The 22,500-nt window shown below is 60.7% G+C and overlaps 7 protein-coding genes across 7 annotated transcripts in view; all 7 read left to right on the forward strand.

The window, feature by feature from the left end:
* Window positions 1–2,995: 2,995 nt before the first annotated feature.
* Window positions 2,996–6,835, forward strand: LDBPK_241200 (hypothetical protein, conserved; the record flags this gene model as incomplete). The annotated part of the gene is made up of 1 exon (XM_003861163.1): window positions 2,996–6,835. One exon carries the CDS (start codon window positions 2,996–2,998, stop codon window positions 6,833–6,835), a length of 3,840 nt encoding a protein of 1,279 aa, XP_003861211.1.
* Window positions 6,836–7,403: 568 nt separating this feature from the next.
* On the forward strand, window positions 7,404–8,150 carry LDBPK_241210 (hypothetical protein, conserved; the record flags this gene model as incomplete). The annotated part of the gene is made up of 1 exon (XM_003861164.1): window positions 7,404–8,150. The coding sequence occupies one exon, from the start codon at window positions 7,404–7,406 to the stop codon at window positions 8,148–8,150; it is 747 nt and encodes a 248-aa protein (XP_003861212.1).
* An 892-nt stretch (window positions 8,151–9,042) lies between these two features.
* Window positions 9,043–9,984, forward strand: LDBPK_241220 (hypothetical protein, conserved; the record flags this gene model as incomplete). The annotated part of the gene is made up of 1 exon (XM_003861165.1): window positions 9,043–9,984. One exon carries the CDS (start codon window positions 9,043–9,045, stop codon window positions 9,982–9,984), a length of 942 nt encoding a protein of 313 aa, XP_003861213.1.
* A 1,761-nt stretch (window positions 9,985–11,745) lies between these two features.
* Window positions 11,746–12,720, forward strand: LDBPK_241230 (hypothetical protein, conserved; the record flags this gene model as incomplete). The annotated part of the gene is made up of 1 exon (XM_003861166.1): window positions 11,746–12,720. The coding sequence occupies one exon, from the start codon at window positions 11,746–11,748 to the stop codon at window positions 12,718–12,720; it is 975 nt and encodes a 324-aa protein (XP_003861214.1).
* Window positions 12,721–13,391: 671 nt separating this feature from the next.
* Window positions 13,392–13,715, forward strand: LDBPK_241240 (translation factor sui1, putative; the record flags this gene model as incomplete). Its single annotated transcript, XM_003861167.1, has 1 exon — window positions 13,392–13,715. The coding sequence occupies one exon, from the start codon at window positions 13,392–13,394 to the stop codon at window positions 13,713–13,715; it is 324 nt and encodes a 107-aa protein (XP_003861215.1).
* Window positions 13,716–16,852: 3,137 nt separating this feature from the next.
* Window positions 16,853–18,484, forward strand: LDBPK_241250 (hypothetical protein, conserved; the record flags this gene model as incomplete). The annotated part of the gene is made up of 1 exon (XM_003861168.1): window positions 16,853–18,484. One exon carries the CDS (start codon window positions 16,853–16,855, stop codon window positions 18,482–18,484), a length of 1,632 nt encoding a protein of 543 aa, XP_003861216.1.
* A 2,043-nt stretch (window positions 18,485–20,527) lies between these two features.
* Window positions 20,528–22,500, forward strand: part of LDBPK_241260 (hypothetical protein, conserved) — a gene marked incomplete at both ends in the record, with an annotated part of 2,289 nt that continues 316 nt past the window's right edge. The window contains one exon of the mRNA XM_003861169.1: window positions 20,528–22,500. This exon is cut by the window's right edge and continues 316 nt beyond it. Within this exon, the coding sequence (XP_003861217.1) occupies window positions 20,528–22,500 (1,973 nt within the window).

Raw genomic sequence — 22,500 nt, forward strand, 5'->3', positions numbered from 1 at the left:
GGTCGAGCGGAGGTTGAGCTCGTGTTGTGTGGCAGAGAAATGGTCACCTGCTGCATATATATATATATATATATAGGCCAGAAGTGCCCTTTTGGTGCGTGCGGCTCAAGTGATACACGCGCACGCACGCGCACTTCGGCGCCCCCCCCCGAGCGTCACCTCCCTCACGCCACGATATGCTGAGCATGCGCTCATTGCGCTGCAGCGCCTGCTCTCTCTCTCTTTTCTTTCGCGCATCCGTATTCACCTGTTGTGTCTGTGTGTGTCTGTGTGTGTGTCTGTGTGTGTGTGTGTGTGTGTGTCGGCCGAAGGTTGTGTTCTTTCTTTTCGATGTGTTGGATAAGGCACCGCTGCTCAAGTCAATGCGAAGCACCTCTGCATCATCGGTGGGAAGGCAGAGAGAGAGAGTGCACAGGGCGGTGGCGGGGAGGAGGTTGCAGGTGTCTTCTGTGCGGCCGTCTTCCTTTTGGGCTTCACCTCTTGCTCCCCTCCGCCCCCTACCCACGCCACCACCTCAGATAGGGTTCGGCGTGCTGGCCAAGAATCCAGACAACGCGTGTGGATGGGCGGCGGCACCATGAATAGTTTCCATGCGTTCCCCACTTCTCCTTTTTCTCTTCCTCTCTGTGCTCGTGGGTGTCACCATCGGGATGCTATTCCTCCATCTCTCTGGGCACGGAACCTCCTCTTTCTCCTGGTACTCCGCCAACCGCCTCAGTCCTCTTCGAGCTCACCGCCTGCTCATCCGTCCCTCCCCCTCCCCGCTTCTTCTCGGCCTGCTGCCCTGCGTGGTAGTGCTCTCCCATCCACCTCACTGCCTTCGCTCGAAGTGCCGCATTCTGGGGCGAGCACGCTTCTCATCAGGCACGCGAAGCCTCCCCCGTTCCTAGACGTAATGACGTCAGGCTCTACATCCATGCAGATGCTGCTGGCGCACCAGTACATGCACAGCCTCCCCACGACCCCCCAAGTAGATAGGCCCGCATCAGTAGCGCACGCACCGCCTACTTCACCGCTTCGGAGACGGCGGCGACGTCTGCCTTTCTCCGCTCCAAACACGTCGACCCTCCTCAGTGGCGATGGAGTACCGTTTCTATACTCGTCCGTGAACCACTTAACGCACCGCCTTCCCGAGACTCTCGGTGTGCACTACCCTGAGTCGCCGTACTACGTCGGACGCAACGAGTTTGACACGCAGCTGCTTCGAGAAGCAGTGGCCTCTAGGCGGGGTCAACCCATGCAACGAGCACAGACGGCCAGCCCCGGTGCTCGGGTGGTGCCGGCGGCGTCGCAGCAGCGGCAATACGCGCAAGCAATGCCGACGAGACCGATCGATGGCACCATCACCTTATCGGGCTTATCGCTCCCGCGCCTCTGCAAGCAATCACCGGGCAACACCGCCTCTGTGATGCGGCACACGGCGTGCCATCGCAGCTTCGCGGGTACCTGCACGTCCGAGCTGGATCAGCCCATTGTCTCGTTGCAGTCGACCACCGCACGCTCGCGTTCGATTCGCCCTGCCACCTCTGATGCTGCTGCTGTAACGTCAGAGACCATACCTGAGCCATGCATGCGCTGCCGTGTGCGCTGGGAAGCATCCATCGTAAGAGACGAGCTCGCAGCAGACAGGCTGGCACAGTTCCGGCGCTTGGTTTCCACTGTCACTACATGACTACTGGGGGTGCTGTACGGAACAACCTCTTGGGTGTGAGTGGCCGGTACGTCATCTACACGACCCTTCGTCCTCCACTTCGCGTCACGGCCTTTGTGGATGGCATGACGCTGCTGCTCTCGATGTTGTTCGTGTTTCTTGATGGCACTAGCCATCTTCTCTTGTCTCTTCTCCCTCCCCACCCCACCCCTGCACACGCCACGCCATCCCTGACTACAGAGGACACACACACACACACACCTCCCAGTGCGTGGTATCGCAGGGTCCAGCACCACCACCACCACCACTCTGAGGGAGAAAGCCGAGAAGCAGCCGCACTTCTATCCGTGTCAATGTCCAACCACTTCTGGTGGTGACAGGGTCAGGCACTCACAGCGTGGGGAGAGGGGGTAGGTAGGGGAGGTCAGAGCGATGTATCTTGACTGATGCCGTCGTCCAGGTTGTGGACGTCGCTGCGTCGGTTTGACCTGCAACAGTGAGCACGTCTGTGCCATTCATGTAATGGGCAGAGCTTCGGCGTGGCTCTGACGTACCCCTCACACTGCCTGCTGGTGGAGGAGCTGCTGTGAGACGGGCCGGCGAGGGGCAGATCGTGGGTAAGGGTTTGAAGCATAGGTGGTACTCAGGTAACCGAGTGGGCGCACTGCTGCACTGGCGTTTCCAGCGCTGCTTCGCACCACACGATGGGGCCTGTGGCAGGGCCGAGGGGTCGAGCGGAGGTTGAGCTCGTGTTGTGTGGCAGAGAAACGGATGTGTGAAGTAACAGCTCGAAAAGCGAAGGCAGCCGCCCCTGTCGCTCAGTCCTCGCCCCCTCCTCTGCTTCCGTCATTCCTAGCTTTTCTCTCTCGCGTCAAGTGGTATGTGTGGCGCACACGTGGTAGAGAGCGTGTACTCACCCGTCACTCCCTTCGTTTTTATGTTGTGGGCGTTCTGCGTGTGGCACGCTGATCCCTCTCGCTGTAATTTTCTGACGTACTCCGTGGCCCCGCCGCCCTCCTTAATTCAGTGCGCGCCCCTCTTCCGTTGCATTCGTTTGCGCCACGCGCATGCCCCCCCCCATACACACACACACACACATCACCTTCCCATGCCCACAGCGTGTGCGCAGGGGGAGGGGGCCTTTGTCGTCGGTTTGACGCGTGTGCGCCAGCGTATGTGGTGCAAGAAAGGCGGGCGTGGTGGACTCAGCACACATGCCTTGAAGGACACACGCACAGAAACACAGTGGATCGCCGGAGGAGAGGAGTAGGCCGGTGTCGCAACGCGGGAGCACCGATGTGCCACCGCGTCTCTCACTTCGCTGCCCTCTCTTGACATTCACGCATGTGTCTGGTGCAGGAACGCCGTCGTTCTCGCCATTGTGACGGAAACGCGTTGCACTTCGCTCGCCTTCCTGCCCTCCTGCGCGTAGCCCTCGCCTCTCCCTCCGCCCACATGCAGGGTCTCAGCCAGGGCATGCACCCACAACTTCTCTCTTGCGATCTGTTTCTCTGGCAACTTTTGCTCCTCTGCACTGCATGTGCGCTACGCGGATGGTTTGCGGATGCACACACGTATAAAGGAACATCGATAATCGCCCCCAGTCGTTGCTGCTCCCCACCCACCCTCTCAACCGTGTTGCTGAGTTACATGGCACATGTATACCTCCTCGATGTGAGTTACCTCGCACCCTTTGAGGCGTGCTTGCCGCGGGGTTTGTCTGAGCCGCCGCTCTCGTGGCGGTGTGCGGCGGAGCTGGCTCAATGGACGTCCGTAGCGGCGGTTGGGAACGCTTGGGTAGCGGCGTGTGCAGAGGCAACAGCGGCCACGACGGTGACAGGAGTGTCGGCGCACGAAACGCCTGTTAACTCTGGCGTCGCATCGTGTAAGCCAGGCAGGGAAGGCTACATGCGACTCAGCGATGACGATGACGGTGATCAGGCTGAGGCTGCCGCACCGTCCACCGTCATCCCAATGGAAGTCGGCGCGCCAAGCCGCCACATGTACGTCATCCACACCTTCCCCTCCGCAGTTCTTATCCAAAACAAGTACTTCAGCACAACGCTGACCCTCGTGACGGGGGCGCCGCTGCGGCCTCCCTCGTGCAACGGGCATGATCGTGCCTCTCCGTCGGATCAGCGAGACATCACGGCTGATCTCCTGCGCAAGTGTGCTAGTGGCCAGAGTGGCAGCGGCGCACCCGTCTCTCATGTCGACGATGGCGCTAGCTACGGTGGAGTTCTACTTGCGCACATTACGCAAGATCCAGCGGGCGTTCCGTGGCACGCCTTTCCACTAAGCGGGTGTCTCTTCCATGTCATCATGGTTTTTCACAACAGCGAAACAGACGTGGACATGAGCGAAGTAGCAGCAGCGGCGCCAGAGTCCCTGGCCGCCATGAAGGCCCGACGGAGCAGACAGGACGCCGACGTGTTCTGCCGTCCTCTCAAAGATGCCACCATGCGCACGGCTGACACTCTTGACGATGCGCCGACGTCGCTGCTGCAGCTGAAGGAGCGCTGGAAGCGCTTCGCAGCGGAGAATGGATACGAGTGCATCTTTCATGCCACGGGATGTCCTCAACGTGCGGCGACACATATGGCGGCCTCCATGAAGAGCGGCGGGCGTGCACTTGGCGGCTCAGCGAAAGACGTTCAGCTGGAGTGCGTTAGCGCCGATTCTGGCCGTCGCGGCTTGCTTGAAGCCCCACTTGCTGGGTCGAGTCGGCTCTACCAGATCCTGTGCAATACGCTGTGGCCAGCTGGCGTCCGTCGTGCAGCTGCCGTGGCGTCAGGTGCACGGAGCGACGGCCACGGTGAGCAGGAGAACAACGCCGTCACGCAGGCACCAAAGCCACTGAAGCTGCACTCTGGGAACGCGTTTGTCGTGGTGGGCAACGACGAAGATGCGATGTGGCGTCTCTTCCAGCAGCAAGATTACGGGTGCGCGCATGTGCTGCGGCGTCGTTTTCGCTTCTTCACCTCCGTCGTCAGCTTGCCTGCTGACCCTGCCGCCCCGACTGAGGGACCGCGAATGGCCGAGGGTAAGCTCGGCGCCGCTGCGGCACGACGCACCCGCGTCGCTCTTGTGAACCAGTACTACGCGGCAGTAGTGCAGCCGCGGCTGGTGCAGACCGCCTTCTTTGACGCCCGCATGCAGGAGCTGCTGGACCGATACTGGGAGCAGCACATGATAGCTGAGGGCGGTAGTGATGGCCTCTGCCCCGATGCGCCGGCGGTGGTTTTGTGGCCGCCAAGCTCTTCGGCGTCATGCGCTGCCCGTTCTGAGAACGAGACTCGGGGCGCGGCAGCCATCCCTGTCGACGCCGACGGCGAAGACGTGCGGGCTTCGTATCCGCCGCTGGAGGTCGTTCTCGACTCTCTTGAACGTCGTGGCTGCTGCGATGTCGTGGTCGTGGTGAGCAAGCGCAGAGGCGGCGCCGTTCCCAGCGGGCTCACAGAGTACGAGGCACTGCTGTGTAGGGAGCGGAACGTCGAGGTGGTGCAGCCGGAGCCAGCGCGCTTCAAGGCAGCATCGGTTGGCGCGATGGAGACGAGCGTCGCCGATCTGCCAATGCCTGTAATTCGAGACGAGGACGACACACAGGCCACACGCGGGGCGGACCGGCTGCACGAGCTGCTGCACTGTGTGCAGTGGGGGCAGACGCACCTCGTCAAGCGCGCAGCTTCCCTGGGAACGTGCCTCGCGGACCGCGGCAGTAACTCATGTCTTTTACTGGCCTGCGGGCAGACTCCGTTCGAGGAAGAGGCGTGGGTGCGCGACGTACTCGCAGCCTTAAACGCGGCACCGTCTAGTACACGCAGCAAGAGCGCAACTGCATCTGCCGAAGATTACCTGCGTCTCGCTGCCCCTACCATTGCAGCGGCTCTTGGGGCTGAACACGGTGACGACAGTGCGGACCTCGGAGAACACCCAACCAGGGCAGCTGTTGGGGTCGACGTCTCCACACCATACTTCAATGCGCGTGTTGAGGTGCAGGTAGAGGGTGGTCTACACTCATACTACGCGGCGCCACCGACGCAACGCTCGGGTACGCGGGCAATGCCGCCCGGGTGGGAAAACGCACACGATGCCTATGTGGTCGTTACAACCCTGTGCGCTCTCCAAGAAGCGGTGCGCGCGATCGCCGGGCCCGCTCGGCATGCGGCGGTCGACAATCCCAGCAGCCGCGAGGCTGTCAGTGGATCGCACAGCACCCTGGGCACGGTTATCAGCACCCTTGCTCGGCGGCAGAGAGAGATATGGATGGCGGAGCAGATCAACGCCTGCGTGGCGCACCAGACTAGCCAGAAGGCGTCCAACGCGGCCGCTGACTCACCGCTTGTCCTGCTGTACATCACGGACGTACCGGCAGCGGATGCGATGCGTGCGGAGCTGGTGGAGCAGCTGGTCTGTGCGCTGGCACGCCCCACCGCAGCGCCTGCTGCAGCTTCGCTGGGCGAGAACGGCAGCGACAGCGCCGAAGATGCCGATGGCTACGTGCCCATCGAGTTGGTGTTTGCGAGTGAGCCTGTGGGCGTGACAGCTGTCGCCGCTACGACAGGCCACTACGACGGTTTCGTTCTGGACGGCACCGCGCGTGTGCGCGAAGCGTTTGAGCAGCATCTGTGGCCGCATCGGCAGTCCCTGTCACACCAACACCACCGTGTCAGCAACATCCGTCCCACCACCCATGCTAGAGAGGAAGCTGCAAGTCCGCGGGGCTCCGTCGAGGCTGCCGGCGCGACCACTGCTGACTTTTTTGCCAACGAAGTAACTTGTGCGTCGCCTCCTCCGGTGGAAGCAGCAGCAGTGCCTGCCACCACAAGAGCGAGCGCTGCAGTACCCAGAGAAACGGTGACGGTTGATGCCTCATGGGTGGCACCGGTCATCGGCTGTGCGCTACCGAACGGCTACCTTGTCGACCCCGAGACACTGCGGAGCGTACCGGTGAGGGTTGTGCGAGACGCCCCATGGAATACAGCGAAGATCGCAGACGTCGAGGGCAGACAGGGTCATGGTGAGGCATCAGCTCAGCATCACGAGCCTCTGCCACAAGCCCACAATGATGAGGAGCTCATGCAGTGGATGGAGAAGATGAAGCGCTACGGTCACCGCCTCGGCGAGGCACTGCGCAAAGAGCAGGCGGAAGTGCTTGCCCTTGCGCTTGAGAAGATGCTGTAGCGCACGCGTTGATGCACCGCGCCTTTTCCTCTTACTAGCGCGCGGAGGCGCGCGCACACACACAAGCACATATGCATATACATATGCATACAAGGGCTTACGGCGGCACATGAGGCATGCCTTACCCCTAGCCAGCTCCCCTCTCCCTCCCTCTCTCGTCTCGTGGATGGCCTCTTTGAGCAACGACGAGAGCGCAGAAGAGACCGGCATGCACGCGAGAAAAGCGCTTCTCGCTTCCTCCACCCCCGCCCCCACCCACCCTCCTCCCTCGCCCTCATCGCTTGGCCATGGCCGGAACACATCTGGATGCCTCCCTCCCTCCCTCCCCTTCCAAAGGCCTCGTGTTGCTCTTTCCTTCGAAAAAGGAGGAAGAAGAAATCGTCCAACGATCTGGCAGGCACGCTGGTATGCACAGAGACCCGCTCTTGTGTGTGCGTGACTCTGTGTGTGCGGCGGCGGCTGTGGTTATTGATATCCCACCCAAGACAAGCTTCGAAGCATTCACGCACCCCACACGTGCGTGCACGGCCAGTCAGAGGAGGCCGAAGGCGCCCGAAGCACTGCTGAGATGAAGGACAGGCAAAGTTCGAATGGGAGTGCCTCGTTGCAGGGGCGTCGCAACGGCAGCGCAAACAGCAACGACGATTCCGACCACCGCGGCGCGCGCCCCTTCTCTCCTCAAGGGCGGGGCGGCGGCGCCTCGTCTCGCTCGTGGTCACGCAAGCGCGAGGCCACGCGCCCCCGTGTCTCTGTCGAGGATCGGATGGCACAGCCCATCAAGCACGTCGTCCCGCTTGACCTCTCGTTCGGCAACTTCGAGTTCCAAGAAATGAAGAGCCTCGGTAAGCGCGGTGGTGGTGTGCGTGAGCTATCGTCGCTGCTGCGTCAGGCGCGTCGCAAGGCCGCTACGCATGTGGACATGCTTCACACACGACAAGGCGCCGAGATGCGCAGCGAGGATCTGCTCTCCGCAGCGATGCAGCGGTCCGCCGGCATGAAGGTGAAGGACGACCCGCACCGCATCGCCAAGGCTCTCGCGAAGCGCCGCAGCAAGAAGCGGCAGTCGGCGAAGCGCTGGGCAAGGCGCATCCAGCACCTGGAGGACTCGGTCGAGAATGTGGTGAAGGACCGGTCCATTCAGAAGCAAACAATGAAGGCGCGCAAGGAAGCCAAGGTCCGTGCGAAGATGAAGAAGCGCGAGGCTACCGGTGGTGGCGGTGGTGGCAGCGGCAAGAAGACGGGGGCAAAAAAGCAGAAGAACTTCGGCGGGAAGCAGCAGCGCAAGGGTGGCAGTCGCGGCCGAACGACGCGCTGACCGAGTTTCGACCCTCGATGGAAGAAGAGCGAAAAAAAAGGCAGAAGACGTCTGCGGGGGTGTGCAGTGCGTGTGCGTGTGCGTGTGTGTGTGTGTGTGTGTGTGTGTCTTCGCGCGCTTTTTCCTTTGACCCGCTACGTGGGCACTGCACGTCCACGCCAGCGTCTTCTGTCTTTCCGTAACACACTCGATTAACCGGAACCCCCCCCCCCGCCTGATCTCGTGTACTCTCGGTGGCGTTTCCCAGCGGATGAAGAAGCCGAGACGCAGTGGCCTATGTGCTCCTCTGTCGTCCCTTGTATCCCAGTGAGGATGAAGGAGGGGAGGGCGACGCGTGATGTGGCGGTTCTTTAGTTTTGGGTGGCGGTGGAGGGGGAGTGCGGTCGTGTTGCTCGTATCCGCAGCTTTTCACTCCACAGACACACACACACGCACGCCACGCCCTCCGCTGCTCCTCTTCGCGTCATCCCTTACATACGGAATGAGCGAAGCGCGTGACCTCCTCTTCCCTTCGTCTCCCATCGGCCCTCGCGCGCCTCCGCATGAAAAGACGGCATGAGTGACAGCATCGCTAACGCACCGATAATACGAGAAGCGGCTGTTGGTGCTGCTTCCGCTTCTTCTCCATCAGTTCTTCCTCTCCCTCGCTCTCTCCTCTACCGACTGCTGGCCGCATTGCACGGATGTGCGCAACGCCCGCGCACGCGCGGGCCCGACCTCTTGCGCTCGGCACTTCATAGAAAACCTCCCGTTCAAAACACCCTCGGTGAGCACATCAACAGCCTCCCACGGTCTCTCTCCGTTCGCTCTATACCAATACACGCACACGCGTACGCGCAAACCATCTTGCTGCGTCCACCAGCGCCGCTACCTCCTCCCGCACGCACGCATCATGTTCCAGCGGATGCACAGCCGCGTCGGCGCCACGGCGCTAGCGTCGGCCTTGCGCATGCAGCAGAACCGGCTGAGTAGTTGCCCTGCCCCAAGCCTTTCCGCGGCATCGGCGTGTCGCAACCTGCCGTGCGGGGCGTCCACCGCACCGGCAGCAACGGCCGCCTCCTTCGCCCTCCAGAGCGTGCTCCGCGGCTACACCACGGCGACCCGCGCACAGCAGATGCGCGTGCAAGGCCGCGACAGCATCCAAAGCCAGAATACCCCTATGAACTGGTCAGGCAGCAGCGGTGGCAGCCAGGCAGACAGCCTCACGCCGTTTGTGCGCCAGCATCTCGCCCGCGTGTACACTCTCCTCGGCTGTGCATGTCTGACGGCCGGGCTCGGAAGCTTCCTGATGGTGGCCACGCCGATGGGACGTGCCATCCCGTACTGGCTCCCGATGGTCGGCGGCTTCGTGCCGCTGCTTTGGCTGTCCTTTGCCCCGCCGGCGAACCCGTCGCTGAAGTTGTGCCTCTTCTTTTCCTTTGCGCTCTTGGAGGGCATGGCGATTGCCCCGCTCGTGCTCATGACGAGCATGAAGGGTGTGCTCACCACGTCGATTCTGCTGACCGCTGCCGTCTTTGGCGGCTTCAGCGCGGCGGCGTACCTGGCACCGCGTGCCTCCATGGTAGCGTGGCAGGGCCCGCTATTTGGCGCACTGATCGGCATGGTCGCAATATCCCTGCTGAACGTTTTTTACCCCACCGCCTTTGCGCACTCGCTTATTCTCTATGGCGGTCTTGCCATCTTTTCAGTCATGGTGGCAGTGGACACACAGGCCATGATTGAGCGTGCTCGTTGCGGGGCCGGCGACCACGTGCAGGACGCACTGCAGATGTTCTTGAACGTGATCAACATCTTTGTGCGCATTGCGCAGATCATGGGCAACATGGACCGGTAAGCGCCCGTGTGTGTACGTACACGTAAAAGAACAACACGCGTCAATGCGGAAAGATAACGTGCATGCGCGGCGCAAGAGCAAGGAGCAGCAGAAGCTGAGGAAGGCGCTGTAGCAGCCAAGTGCGCCCATACACACACCCACGACCGACAACATACCGTGAATACCATGCCACTCCGACTTGTCTGTGCGCTTGATATCGGTGACTGAACTGTGGGTACGAGGCGGACGTGTAGGGATGATGTGTATTCTGCGCCGGGGCGCCCACAGCTGGTGCTGACTCCGAAAGGGATTCAGGGAGGCAAGACATGTCTATCGTACAACGCGAGCTAGTTGCTTAAGGATCTAATTCTTTTTCTTTCCTGGGTTGGCCATTGAACTGAACACTGAATGCACCCTCCCCCTCCCCTCCCATTGCCCCTCCCTTCGCAGCATTTTCATCTGTCTTTGTCCTGCGTGTCTACCTGCAGTCGCTCCAGTCATCCTCCCCTCCCCGCAGCCCATTTTTTCTTGTGATGCCGGGTGAGTGTTAGTGAATTCGCGTGCGTGCGCGTGTGTGTATCCACCCTCCCAGAGCTCCTCAACTGTAAGTAGAGGGCGTTCCTTGAGCCTTCCCTGTACCTCCTCTGTCCTTCGGGAGGGTGCGCACGCACGCGCCCATAAACATACACACACACAGAGATAGAAAGGGGCCACGCGCTTCGCGTTTTGTTTCCTTTCTGTATTGCATCTCTCCCCCTCCGCTCCCCTCTCGCGCTGCGCGCCAGTGACGCGGGAGAGGCGGTGCACGGGGCATTATCTTCCACATGAAGGAGCTTTATCGAACGCCTCCCCCCGCCCACGCCACGCAGGTTCGTTCTACTCCGTCATCTTTTTACTTGTCGTAAGTGTGTGCATGTGAACGTGTAGCTGTGCATGTGTGTCTCTCATCGATGCCGGATTCGCGCGTTCACCTCCGCCCCTCCCCCTCCTCATACGCGCACGAACGTGCATACACGGCCACCGCGCTGTGTTGTGGTGGTGGTGGCTGTTTTCTCGTAGCAGCGCAAAGGGGCTGAGGGGGATGGGAGCGGCGGCGGTGCTTTACTTGGATGCCACTAGGGACGCTGACGGTGGTGGCAGAGGCAGTGGTGATGAACGCCTTCTTGTGGCACTCTTGAACTAGACGAACGCAGAGGAAGGACGAAGCGAAAAGATGTGGGGAACACTACATTTTGGCACTGTAGACAGCGTGCGGCAGATGTGTGTGTGTGTGTGTGCCTGTGAAAGAGGGGAGAAGCAGCGGACCTACAGGCGCGCTGCACAGGAGGGGGTCGGCAAACATGCGTCGGGAATGTGTGTGTGGGCGTACAGGCCGAACTACTGTGGACAGAAGGCGTCTCTTTGAGCTCAGCAGAGCCTCCACCACCGCCCTCCCCCTCTCCCCTCCCCTCCCACTGACTGCAGTCATACAGACAGTCGCCGTACTCAGAAAAGAGTGCTATCCAGTATCGCATAAACGTACACAAGCCTACGCACGAAACCCCTCTGCATCCTTACTCCCACTCTGCGAATGTCCCTTATCCTTTTCTGTGCTTGTGCTACCCGCGCGTTTCCTTCTCACTCCCCTCCCCTACACACACACACACACACACAACAGAGACCGTGCCCTTGTAGCGTGCTCTCGGTGTATGTTCCAGAGACACCTTGGCTCAGCCGCCGTACCGTCTCGCCATCGACCTCGAAACGAAACAAGCACGTGTACGCAGACACACGGGGGTGCTAATGGAATGGGCCGATGACGTCGTCAACCGGCCGCGACGCGCCAATGCAGGGAATCGCCTGCAGGAACTGCTGGCGAATGGCTTGGATGAAGAAGAGGAGAAGGCACTGCAGGCGCTGAGCGACGCCTCGTCTGACACAAGCTTCACCCTCGGTAGTGACGAGGAGACGGTGGACGAGGTCGAGAGCGACTTCGACGCCGAGGAGGTCGGCGGCACGCTGGAGGGGGAGGATGTGGAGACGGAGGCCTCAGTGCGCCGCGCAGAGCGGCAGGAACGGCAGCTGGAGCGGCGGAAGAAGCTACAGCGCTCGCAGAACTTTTCCAAGGTGGCGGCGCGTGATCGAGCGCAGCGACTGGAAAGCACAAAGAGGCAGGAGAAGCGACAGCGCGGCACCGACGACGCCGAACGAGTTCCTCGGCAGCGGCAGCCGCGCAAGGATGAAGCTGTCGCTGAGAACGATGACGAGGACGGGGAGGAAGAAGACGACGAGGACGGGAGCGACGATGTCATCGACCTGCGCCAGCGGGTGCGGCATCGGCCAGTCCCCACAATACCCTGCAGCCAGCGTCTCGCGGAGGCGTACGCGCGTGCCGCGGCCTTACGAGCAGCGCAGGCTGCCGCAGAGGCCCCCAGGGATGGTAACGCTGAAGGCGCAAGCTTTAGCGGCGGCGCCGGCGTCGTGTACACGCATCGTGGACTTAACATGTTAAAGGCGCGGCAACGGGCTCGGCGTCCGCAGCACAGCAGCAACAGCACTATGCCGCGGTCTGCGTGGGAAGCGAGGGAGGCGCTGTCTGCGCCAGTAGAAGGCACCATATCGGAGCCGATACCAGTGTGTGTGTCTCCACGCATTGCACTCTACGAAGGCATCCCGCAACGAGTGGGGTACAGCAGCGGGGCTTCCGTGCTTCAGCGCTTCCGCGTCCCCACCGTTGTGTCCTTCTCAGCTGCACTTCCCCCAGTGCTGCAGCCCTGAAAAGGACGCAGAACGATTGATTCGGAGCGCCCAGGCGCTCGCCATCGACCTTCCACCTCTTCGTTGAGTTCCATGTGAGGGCGTGTGTGTGTGTGTGTGTGTGTGCTCCTCTCGCTGACATACGCTGCTGGTACATGCGAAGACGAATGACGAGCGATGCGAAGGAAGTCGATGTTTGTTCTTTCGTAAAAGGTGCAGGTAGTTGGCGGGTGCTGTGACGAACAGCATCCGTGGGTGGCATCGTGAAACTTGTCCACTTCTGTGGTTGTAGCGCCGCGCCTCCTCCACCCCCTCCCCTCCGTGCATGCCACAACACGCCCCAAGCTGGTGCTCTCTCTCTTTCCGCTTTCACGATTCCAGCCTCTCCTCTCCTCTCCTCTCTCTCCATCCCCTTCCGTGCTCTTGCTTCACCACATCCACAAACGTCCGCACATGCAACCGCTAATACACCTTCCCTCTCAATGATCTCTCCGTGTCCTCCCCCTCCCTCTTCAGCAGCCATTCTCGTGCAGCTTGTCACGCGTTGAATCCATCCATCCCCCTCTCCTCGCCCCAGCCCTCTCTGTGGCCATCCTACTCAGCAACTTCGACACACGCCGTGCAGCCTTTTTCTTCGGTTGCCACGCCCTCGATAATCCGTGGACCCACATATCTGACCGCACAAGGCAACCATGGAGGACACCGTCGAGGCCATTGTGAACCAGCAGCGCGAGACCGAGAGAGCCGTCTTGGGCGGACAAAAAGTGCACATCCGCGTGCAGCAGCGCAAGGGCAAGAAGTTCGTGACGACAGTTCAGGGGCTCAACCAGAAGCTTAACTTCCGCCGCATCAACCGCGAGTTCCAGCGCCGCTGGGGTTGCAACGGGACTGTGATCAGCACTCCTGATGCGGGAACCGTCATCCAGCTGCAGGGCAACTGGAGCGAGAACATCAAGCAGTTCCTCTTAGACGAGCACATGGCGACAGAGAACAACCTCGAGATTCACTCTCTGTAATAAGGGGTGCGGAAGGGACAAGAAACTCATGAGAGCAAGAGAAGGCGCGACGTCTTCATGTCTGCCGTGCCCATATGTGCTCTGTCATTGGAACCGCGTACGCGCGGATGCCTCGTTATGGGGCAGCTCGGGAGGGAGAAGGGGGGGGGGGGCGCTGCGTGACCGTTGCAGAACGCGTGTGAGAAGGGGCCGTTCCCCCCTGGCACACACGCACACACGAGGACCACGCGGCAGCCAGGATGAGTGTCCCTTCAATGCGTCGCCCTTCGTGAGCGCGTGTGTCGGTTTCAGGCCCCTCTTTTGCTCTCTCCGTCTTCCTTGTCCCTCTCTGCATATGCGTCCATCGGATGCGCGAATGGTGTGTGGTTCCTGATGCGTGTCTACGCGGACCCTCAGAGATGAGGTGGAAGATGTAGCCACGCGCGCGTGTGTGTGTGTGTGTTGTCGCCGTACTTCTTTTTTCTCCTACGGCCCTCTCTCGTCTCTCCTCTGGCTTACGTGGTCTATATATTTTTCTTTGTCCTGTGTGTTTGTGTGTGTGTGTGTGTGTGTCTGAGAGAGAGAGCCTTTGTGATAATCTCGGCACGCTGTGTGCATGCGTGCAGCAGCATGTGCGATGAAGGTGGTTGGGTTGGTGCTCTCGTATTGAACCCAAAACCAAGGGGGGATGGCGGAGGCGATGAAGAAGCAGTGTATGTGTCTACGGTTCTAATTAACGTAAACGGAGGAAGCGACGTACTATAGTCTTCTCTCGCGCACCGCCGTATCCACCGACACACAAGTACACACAGCGAGCGACTTGTCTCCTCCTCCATCGTTTGCCGTGCAAGCTAGTGTGGTTGCGTGTCAGTGTATGTGCGTGCGTCGATCGGGTGCGGCTAGGGGAGTAGAGATCAGGCGAAAGCGTGCGGAGGGAGAAGTTCGAGGAGCCTCCGCTCTTTCTCTTGTCTTCTGTGTGTAAAAGCAGCGAGGACGCAAAACAGCAAATGGGCAGCATCACCCCAATCGTCGAAGCGCTCTCTCTCTCTTTCTCTGAATCCCTCGCACTCTCCTCTCCACACGACCCTAAGACCTTAGAGACGGCGGTGATGACGGCACAGCCGCGGCATACGTGGATGGAGCATACAGAAACAAGAGAGAAGTAACGTGCGAGGGAAGAGCGGGAGAAGCGAAGAGGACGAGATCCACCGTCATTCGAAAGCAAAAAACCGCAACGACTAGCAGGCGGGGATATCAGCGCGACACAAGTGCGTGCGCGCTGCCAGCGTTCCCATGCGCTTACGTGTTTAACATGCATCTCCTCACCTCTCGCATCCCCTCCTTCTCCCACCTCACCACCTCAACTCTTCTCGCTCTTGCTCTCGCTGTTTTGTTTCACTGCCACCCTATCCACCCCCACCCCCTCCCAAACATCATCCCGTGTGTGTGCCACACACACAAACACACATGCACACGTACGCGCACCGTCGCTGCTCACTCCCTGTCAGTCTCTTCGTCCCCCTCCCTCTCTCCCTTCCTTTTTTCGTCCTTGTCGGTTCACAGCCCCTCCCTCCCTCTTACTTCTCCACCTCCTCAACGTACATTCACCGCCCACAGCCCTACTTCTCTCTTCCGCATCTGTGTGCCTGTGCCTGAGAGACGTCAAGCGGCCGCAGCAACTATTCTCAGCAGCAAAGAACGAGGCGATACACGCACGCACGCACATACACACAAGGTGCGGCGTGCACGAGAGAGGGGTTACCGTCAAGTAGTCTCGGGAAACTGCAAGAATCAGTAAAAGCGGGGAGAAAGAACAACAACAACAACAACACACACACACACAGAGAAGAGAAGACCACTCCCTCCCTGCCTTTGCGCGTGAGTGCGTGTGAAACTGTGTAGTGCAAATCACCTCTCGATCCTCCCCCCTTCACCCCACGACCTACGCCCCCCCCCCCGTCATCAACGCATGCGCGCACGTGCCCTACATATCCGCCCTCTCCCTGCCTGTGATTTTTCGGCCTTCGGAAACGCAAAGTTAGCAACGAAATCAATACGCGCATTGAAGCGAGGCATCCGCAACGAGCATTTGGTCGGCGACTCCGATATTCTCCGTAATCCACGCATACACGCACGCACACACATACGCTGACACTCACAGCAACATCGCGGGCACACGTACCGGCTCAGACACACACGCACATACGCAATAAACGCTCAACGCGAACAAGCGGTTGCAAGCACATCGGGGGTCTCTCTCTCTGACGGTCTGACGGTGGTGCGCATTGTGCCCTCTTAGTATACACCTTCCCCCCCCCACCCCCTTTTTTTCGTTGTTGGTGGGGTGCGGTGTGTATGCGTGGGTGCTGAGCCATTGCCTGTGCGTTGTGTGTGCTTGTGTATACGGATAGTTTCCTTAGTTAACGGTGATAGCCGTTTTGTGTGTGTGTGTGTGTGTCCCCCTCCCTCCGAGTGTGCGTTGGCTCCGAAGCAGCGTAGGAGACGAAGTAGAAGGCGATTGTGTGATCGGCATTTCTCTCTCCCCCCTCCCCCGCCCTCCACACACACACGCACACCCTCTCATTGTTTGGTTGTCGTAGTCTTTTCTCTGTCTGCCCGTGGGTGTGGGTGTGTCCGTCTGGGATCACTTTCACGCCCTCTGAGCCGTATTGCTTCTTGGGAGCGGCCCAGAAAATCATCTTATCTAGCCCACAGTGCACTGCTCCGCATCCTAAAAAGCTCATCTTCTACGCCGGTGCGAAACACCGGCTTCTACGCGCGCGCGCACGAGCGCTCCAACAGCTCGAGCTCTCACTCTCCCCACACCCGTCTCCGGCCGCTTCTTGTTGAGGGAGGGGGTGCTTGATTGGAAGCTCGACGCGCACGCAGCGATCACGTCATTGCGTGAAAGTGCGCGGTCGCCCGAGAGATCCGGAAAGGGTGAAGTAGCAAGCAAACGAAACAGCGGAGGAGGCGAGCCACAGTCGGTGAGTCGAGCGACACAGTGCGGCGGCGACATTCACAGGTCATGTGAATCATCATCACCGTCCGCACTGGCACTCGATCAGCGAATTTAGAGGTGAACAAAGCCGCAGGGCGCGAGGCGGGGTCAACTGAGAAGCAACACAAAAAAGAGACGAGGAACCTTAGCCAGCGCCATGCCCATCAACCCCGAATACATACCATTGCCGAAGAGCAAGGAGATGTTCGCGATCGCGTCGTGGCGTGACTCTCCAGGGCTGAACGCGACGCCGGCCGCGCACCCTGGCGTGTCCGGCAGCCCGCATCTTGCGTCACTGGATGCCCTGCGGAACGGCAAGGGTATGGCTGGGATGTACGCGGCGGCAACCACCACCACCACTACCACGAACACAGTAGCTGCAGCTGGTGGCTCGCTCCTCCCCCCCGCCGTGCCGCCGGCGGAGGATAGCAAGGACGCCGCCAAGAGCAAGGCGCCCCTGGCGGCAGCAGCAGGCAAGAAGAAGAAGCGCAAGCCCGCGTCGGGGGCAACGACGAGCACAGCGAGTGCAGCAGGATCCGGTGCTCGCCCAGACGACGTGGACGACTTCTTTGTTCACATCCTCCTCCCCTCCTGCGTCTCAGTGCAGACGCTGGAGTTCGAGCTGCAGGCGCAGACAACGCCGCTCAAGAGCATCGAGGTGGGTCTGCCCAAAGTCTTGTTCCCGCGCAAGCCCGCCGGTGGCGCTGGCGGCGACGCGAGCCTCCCCACGACCACAGCGTTGGCCTCGGCAGTCGCATCCGCCAAAATCGTGTCTTCACCTTCGTGCGCGCCGGCAGTGAATGCTGCGAACAACGAGCTTAGCCTCCCGCTCATGTGCCTGCCTCCGGCGGACCTCCCAGAGCCGGCACCGAGTGAAAGCTCATGTGGCGCCCCGCCGTCGGTATCGGCGGCAGCGGCGGCGCACGTCAACGGCGACGGCACCGCCCCAGCAGCAGCGGCGTCGGCTGGACACCACGGAGGCGAGTACCAAGTGTCCCTGCTATTTGCGGAGAAGGCAGAAGCGGAGAAAACGGTCACGTTCGTGCAGCGTCGCTGGCCCACTGCCGCCGTATCGCTCGCGTGCCGCAGCCGCAGCGTACTAAACTCCACCCTGGTGCTGAAGGGCATGCCAAACCAGGCCAAGACGGAGACGGTGCTCACAGAGATGCAGAATCTGCCACACACGCCTTCGTATGTGCGGCTGCTCCGCAGCGAGCGCGGCGTCTTCAAGGGGGTTGTCTTCGTCAAGTACGCAAACTGCGAGGTCGCGGAAGAGTGCAAGCTTCGACTGGAGAAGTTCGTACTCGGCTCCCGTCCCTTGAAAGTGGAGTTCAAGAAGAAGAGCACGGCGGCGGCGAGCGTGAACGCCGCCATTACCGAGAGCAAGCGCTCTCTACAGGAGCTGGTGCGTGAACTGCGCGTGAGCGCTGAGCACGAGGGCTTCCATCTCTCTCGCACCGATGTGGCGAAGGAGGCGCTGAAGGTGCTGAAGCAGCTCTGCCAGTCGTACGGGCTCCTATTTGACATGAACGATCAGCAGGTGACAGTACGGCGGGTACTGGGGTCGAACGGCACCGGCAGCGAGAAGCCGTCGCCGGCGCTGCGGCCGCAGTCAATGGCCCCCGCCTGGGCTCCGGCGACGCCAGCCCCGCTGCGGCCGATGGACTTCAAAGGCATCAGCCACTGGAAGGATATACGCAGCCAGGCCTCTACCCTCGGCATAATGCGGCCGCTTGGGCCAGAGGACGGCAAGCCGGCGTTCTCGGCTGGCCGCGGCCGACCTCTGTGACGCAAGGAGAAAGATCGAGGGGTTGTGAAAGTGGGATGCGGTAGCGCATGGGCGAGCGGGAATGAGAATAGATGCAGGGAGAGAGGAGCAGAGACGGTGATAGCCCGAGCCTCAATCACCACAAGGCGAGCAACCATTTGGCCCCTCTCCCTCACCCCTTTCTTGGTGCCTCTGCAAGTGGATGTGTCAGCGTGTGCCTGCATTGTCGCTCTCTTGCTGTCTATCTTGTTCTGACACCATACCCGAGACTTGTGTTGTTTTTGTGTGTCTTTCATTCGTGTGTGTGTGTGTGTGTGTGAGCATGTGCGTGTTGGTGTTGTTGTTTGTGTGGCTTCCCCACACACACGCACACACCAGCACGCACATGCGAGCACGCCAGATACATCAACGCACTGCGCCCCCTCTCCTCGTGTCGCGCCTCTTTCTCTTTTACTTTGTCCTGTGGTGAAATTATTTTCATACTCTGTGTTCCTCCGTAATAAAAGGGCATCATCACGCACTGGCGCGCGACACACACAAAGTGTGGCCAACCGCATGAGACCAGCCAAGAAAGACGGGAAAAGCAACGGTGTGATTCGCCTCTTCGTGTCTTTTACTCTCTCCACACGTGATGTGCGGCCGACCTCCCTCCCTCATTCCTTCCTCCGCTGCTCTGGATGGTGCCTCTCTTGCATGCGCGCGTCAGTCTCGCCGCCTCCCCCTTCCCCACCCTCCCCCGAACCCTTCTTTGCCCTTCGCTCTCTCGCTCTCGCTCTCTTTAATGAACAGCACACCTGCGGCAGAGGCAGAGAGAGTGAAGGGCAAAGAAGGATGGAGCGAATGAAGGTGTGTATGTGTGTGTGTGTATGTGTGTGTGTGTGTGTTGGTGTGTATGTGTTGGTGTGTATGTGTTTTGGTGGGGAGAGTGTATCGAGGGAGGGGGAGGGGAGCTTCGTTGAAAGCGATCAGCAGTGAAAAGCGAGGGAGATGCGGTGGAGCTAGTTCTTACCCTCACGAAGAGATACAGATAGGAGAGGTGGGTTGGGCAAGGGCTCTGTCGGTATATGTCCTCAGGTGGAAGACGCTAACGAGCCACACCACCATACACGCAAGGAAATAACGAGAGAGGAAAGACGGCATGACGTGTTACTGCTGTCGTACTTCGAGTTGTGAACATGAACGCGGGCGAGGGGCTCGATGTGTGTGTGTGTGTGTGTGTGTGTGTGTATGTGTGTGTGTGTCCCTCTCGTCTCTCTTCTGCCTCCCTCGTGCTGCTTCCACCTCCCACGCACATACATGCACACTGCCACCACCATCACCTTCTGTGTGTTCACGATCGAGAGGCCCCAAAATAAAAGGAAAAGGACGATAAAGTGAAGCGACTCAGAGGAGCACGGATGGATGGCGGCAGCCAAGGGTTCAAGTGTGCACATGCACACGCGCGTGAGGCGTTCATCTTGGCAGTGGTGTTTCGCGATCACACCAAGGGCTTCGTTGCTCATTAGTGATCTCGTGTGTTCTCTCTGTCTCTGCTCCTCTGATGCCACCCTGAACTGCGTCACCTCTCCCCATCTGTCTCTATATGTGTACACCTTGGCGCGCTCTGCCCTGCGTCCCAGTTCTCTGCGCTTCGCTGCATTCCGCCTCCCGTCTCCGCCACTCTCTCGCCCCCTCCTCCTTGTCCAGAACAACCGACGGCAGCACACCTGCCGACGCTAAAGTAGGGAAGTGGCCACTTGGCGCCGTCTTGTATTCCTATGCTGTTGTGGACCCCACCTTCTTCTCACCTGGCCCCTTAATACCCCCTCTCGTTGCTGTCGCGTGTGGTGTGGGGATGGGTGCGGCGTGCTTGGATGGACAGGTTTCTTCGCACTTTGTGTGATGGTACGTCGGTTGCCCGCAGGCGTCTGTTGAGAGCAGGGGCGGAGGCAACGAAGAGGGAGAGAGAGAACAGCCTCAGCAGCGTCATCCGCGACGCCAGCTAATCGAGCAACGTAATCGAGATTTGCACACATACGTCACCATAATCAGAGGAGCGCGCGCGCACACACACACACTCTTAGCATGCCCGGAGGTCGCAGTCATGGGCGTGGGCGCGGCGGGCGTGGTAGAGGAGCGGCAGGGGCGCCAGAAGACGACCCCGGCGACGAGATAGTGACATCCTCTCCGCGGCCTCTCGACGCTGAGGCGGTCGTCACGGTGCTCTCAACGATGCGCGGTCGCGGTGCACGCGGCAGGGGACGGGGTCGAGGCCGACTAGGACGTGGCAGCACTACCGGTGGTGCGCGTGGCGAACGTGGCCGCGGGGCGGTGTCCCTCCAGAGCGTCAGCGGTACCTCAGAGGCCTCGAAGTCGATGAGCGCCGTTAGCCCTTCGACTTCGCCTGCGCGGTCGACGCTGGAAGCGTCTCCACCGTCTGCGTCTCCGGCAGCACCTGTCGTCGTTGTCGTGCCGCAGGGTCGCATGATTACTCGCTCTCTCCTACGCAGCACCGCCTCTCTGCTCCTCGACAACGACAGCGATGCCGCCGGTAGCCCACTAGTGCTGCCGCTCAACGGCCGGCGCCGGCGACGGACGGAATCTGCGGCGGCCAACGCATCGTCTTTCTCACCTAACTTGCCTGTACCACGGGATGACACGCTCGGTAGCTCGGCGCTCGCCTCTACCCGCATCTCCTCCGCCTCCTTGCCCGCCTCCGCGATGGCGGACGACACGGCGGCCACGGCCGACAGCAGTGGCCGCCGCCTCTCCCCCCTCTCACAGCGCGTCGTCATCGGAGGCCTACTGCGGTGTGTTTGTAATGCCTTCCTCGTGTCGCCCAGTGAGACGCTGCTGGAGTGCTGCCGATGCCGCAACTGGTGCCACTCCGCCTGCGTCGGCGTCGACTACGAAGAGCTGCGCCTGCGCCAACGGCAGCGGGACTTTCTCTGCCCATTCTGCACAGAGACGGCCACGCCGGCTTCCGCGCCGACGGGCGCATCCAGCACCGCGGCAGACTCCCTGCCCACCGAGCCGCGCGCCTTTTCGTCGCCGCCGCTGCCGCCGCCGGGGTCGCAGAAGCCGGCCTCCATTACGACGTCCTTGGGCGAGTCCATCAAGGTCCTCTGCAGCCCAACCGCAGCGGTGGTCACAGCCGTGAATGGCTTAGCTGTTGCTCAAACGGGCGGTAGTAGTGGCAGAGGAGACTCTACCGTAGCGGCTACGTCGGCGCTGCCTGTATTGCCCCCAACCTCCACAAGCGGCTCTTCTTTGTCGAGCTACCCCTTGGTGAGTCGGCAGCCTCCGGCGCCACGCCAGCTGCCGCTAAAGCTGCGCGAGGTACCGGATCGATCCCCGCCTGCGCCACTCGCCGATGAGCTGCGGCGCCTCATCCGCATGATCGAGCACACAGCTCATCAGCTTGGCTACAACATGCTGCACCTGCCCGCGCACACGCTCACGGAGCAGCAAGTGACTGAGTGCCTAGGGTGCTGCGCGGAGGCCATCCAAGACGCCACCTTCTCGGCCGACTACCCGGCCTACTGCCTGAAAGAGGTGCAAAACCGCCGGCACCCGTACGTGCAAGGCATCGCGCTCCAGTCACAGGCCAACGGACGCATCTGCTCCCTCATCCTGTCCAGCGGCCGAGACCTCTATGGCAACCTCAAGCCGACGATCACACAGCTCAAGAGCTCGCTACAGCGCGGCCTCCTCGAGCCGTCTGCACTGACGCCATTCATGGCGGAGTGCATGGCCATTGCGGATGTGGCCGACTTTGTGCACATCACACTAAGTGCCACACATGCCCAGCATCAGCGCAAGGGTCTCGCGCGACTTCTGATGACGATGGAGCTGCTCAAGTGGAGCCTGCGGGGCCGCCACCGCGCGTTCCTCAACATGGCCATCGAAAAGCGCCTCGTGGACGGCGGCAGCCGGATCGAGTTCGCGTCACCAGCCGCGTCGAAGCGGCTCTACGAGTCCTTCGGCTTTGCCGAGGTATACCCACGCTACGACCCGGTGACCAGGAAAGAGCGCTGGACCGCGAAGGAGGCGGACAT

This window comes from Leishmania donovani, chromosome 24 (assembly GCF_000227135.1).
Source record: "Leishmania donovani BPK282A1 complete genome, chromosome 24".
NCBI classification, from domain to species: Eukaryota; Euglenozoa; class Kinetoplastea; order Trypanosomatida; family Trypanosomatidae; genus Leishmania; species Leishmania donovani.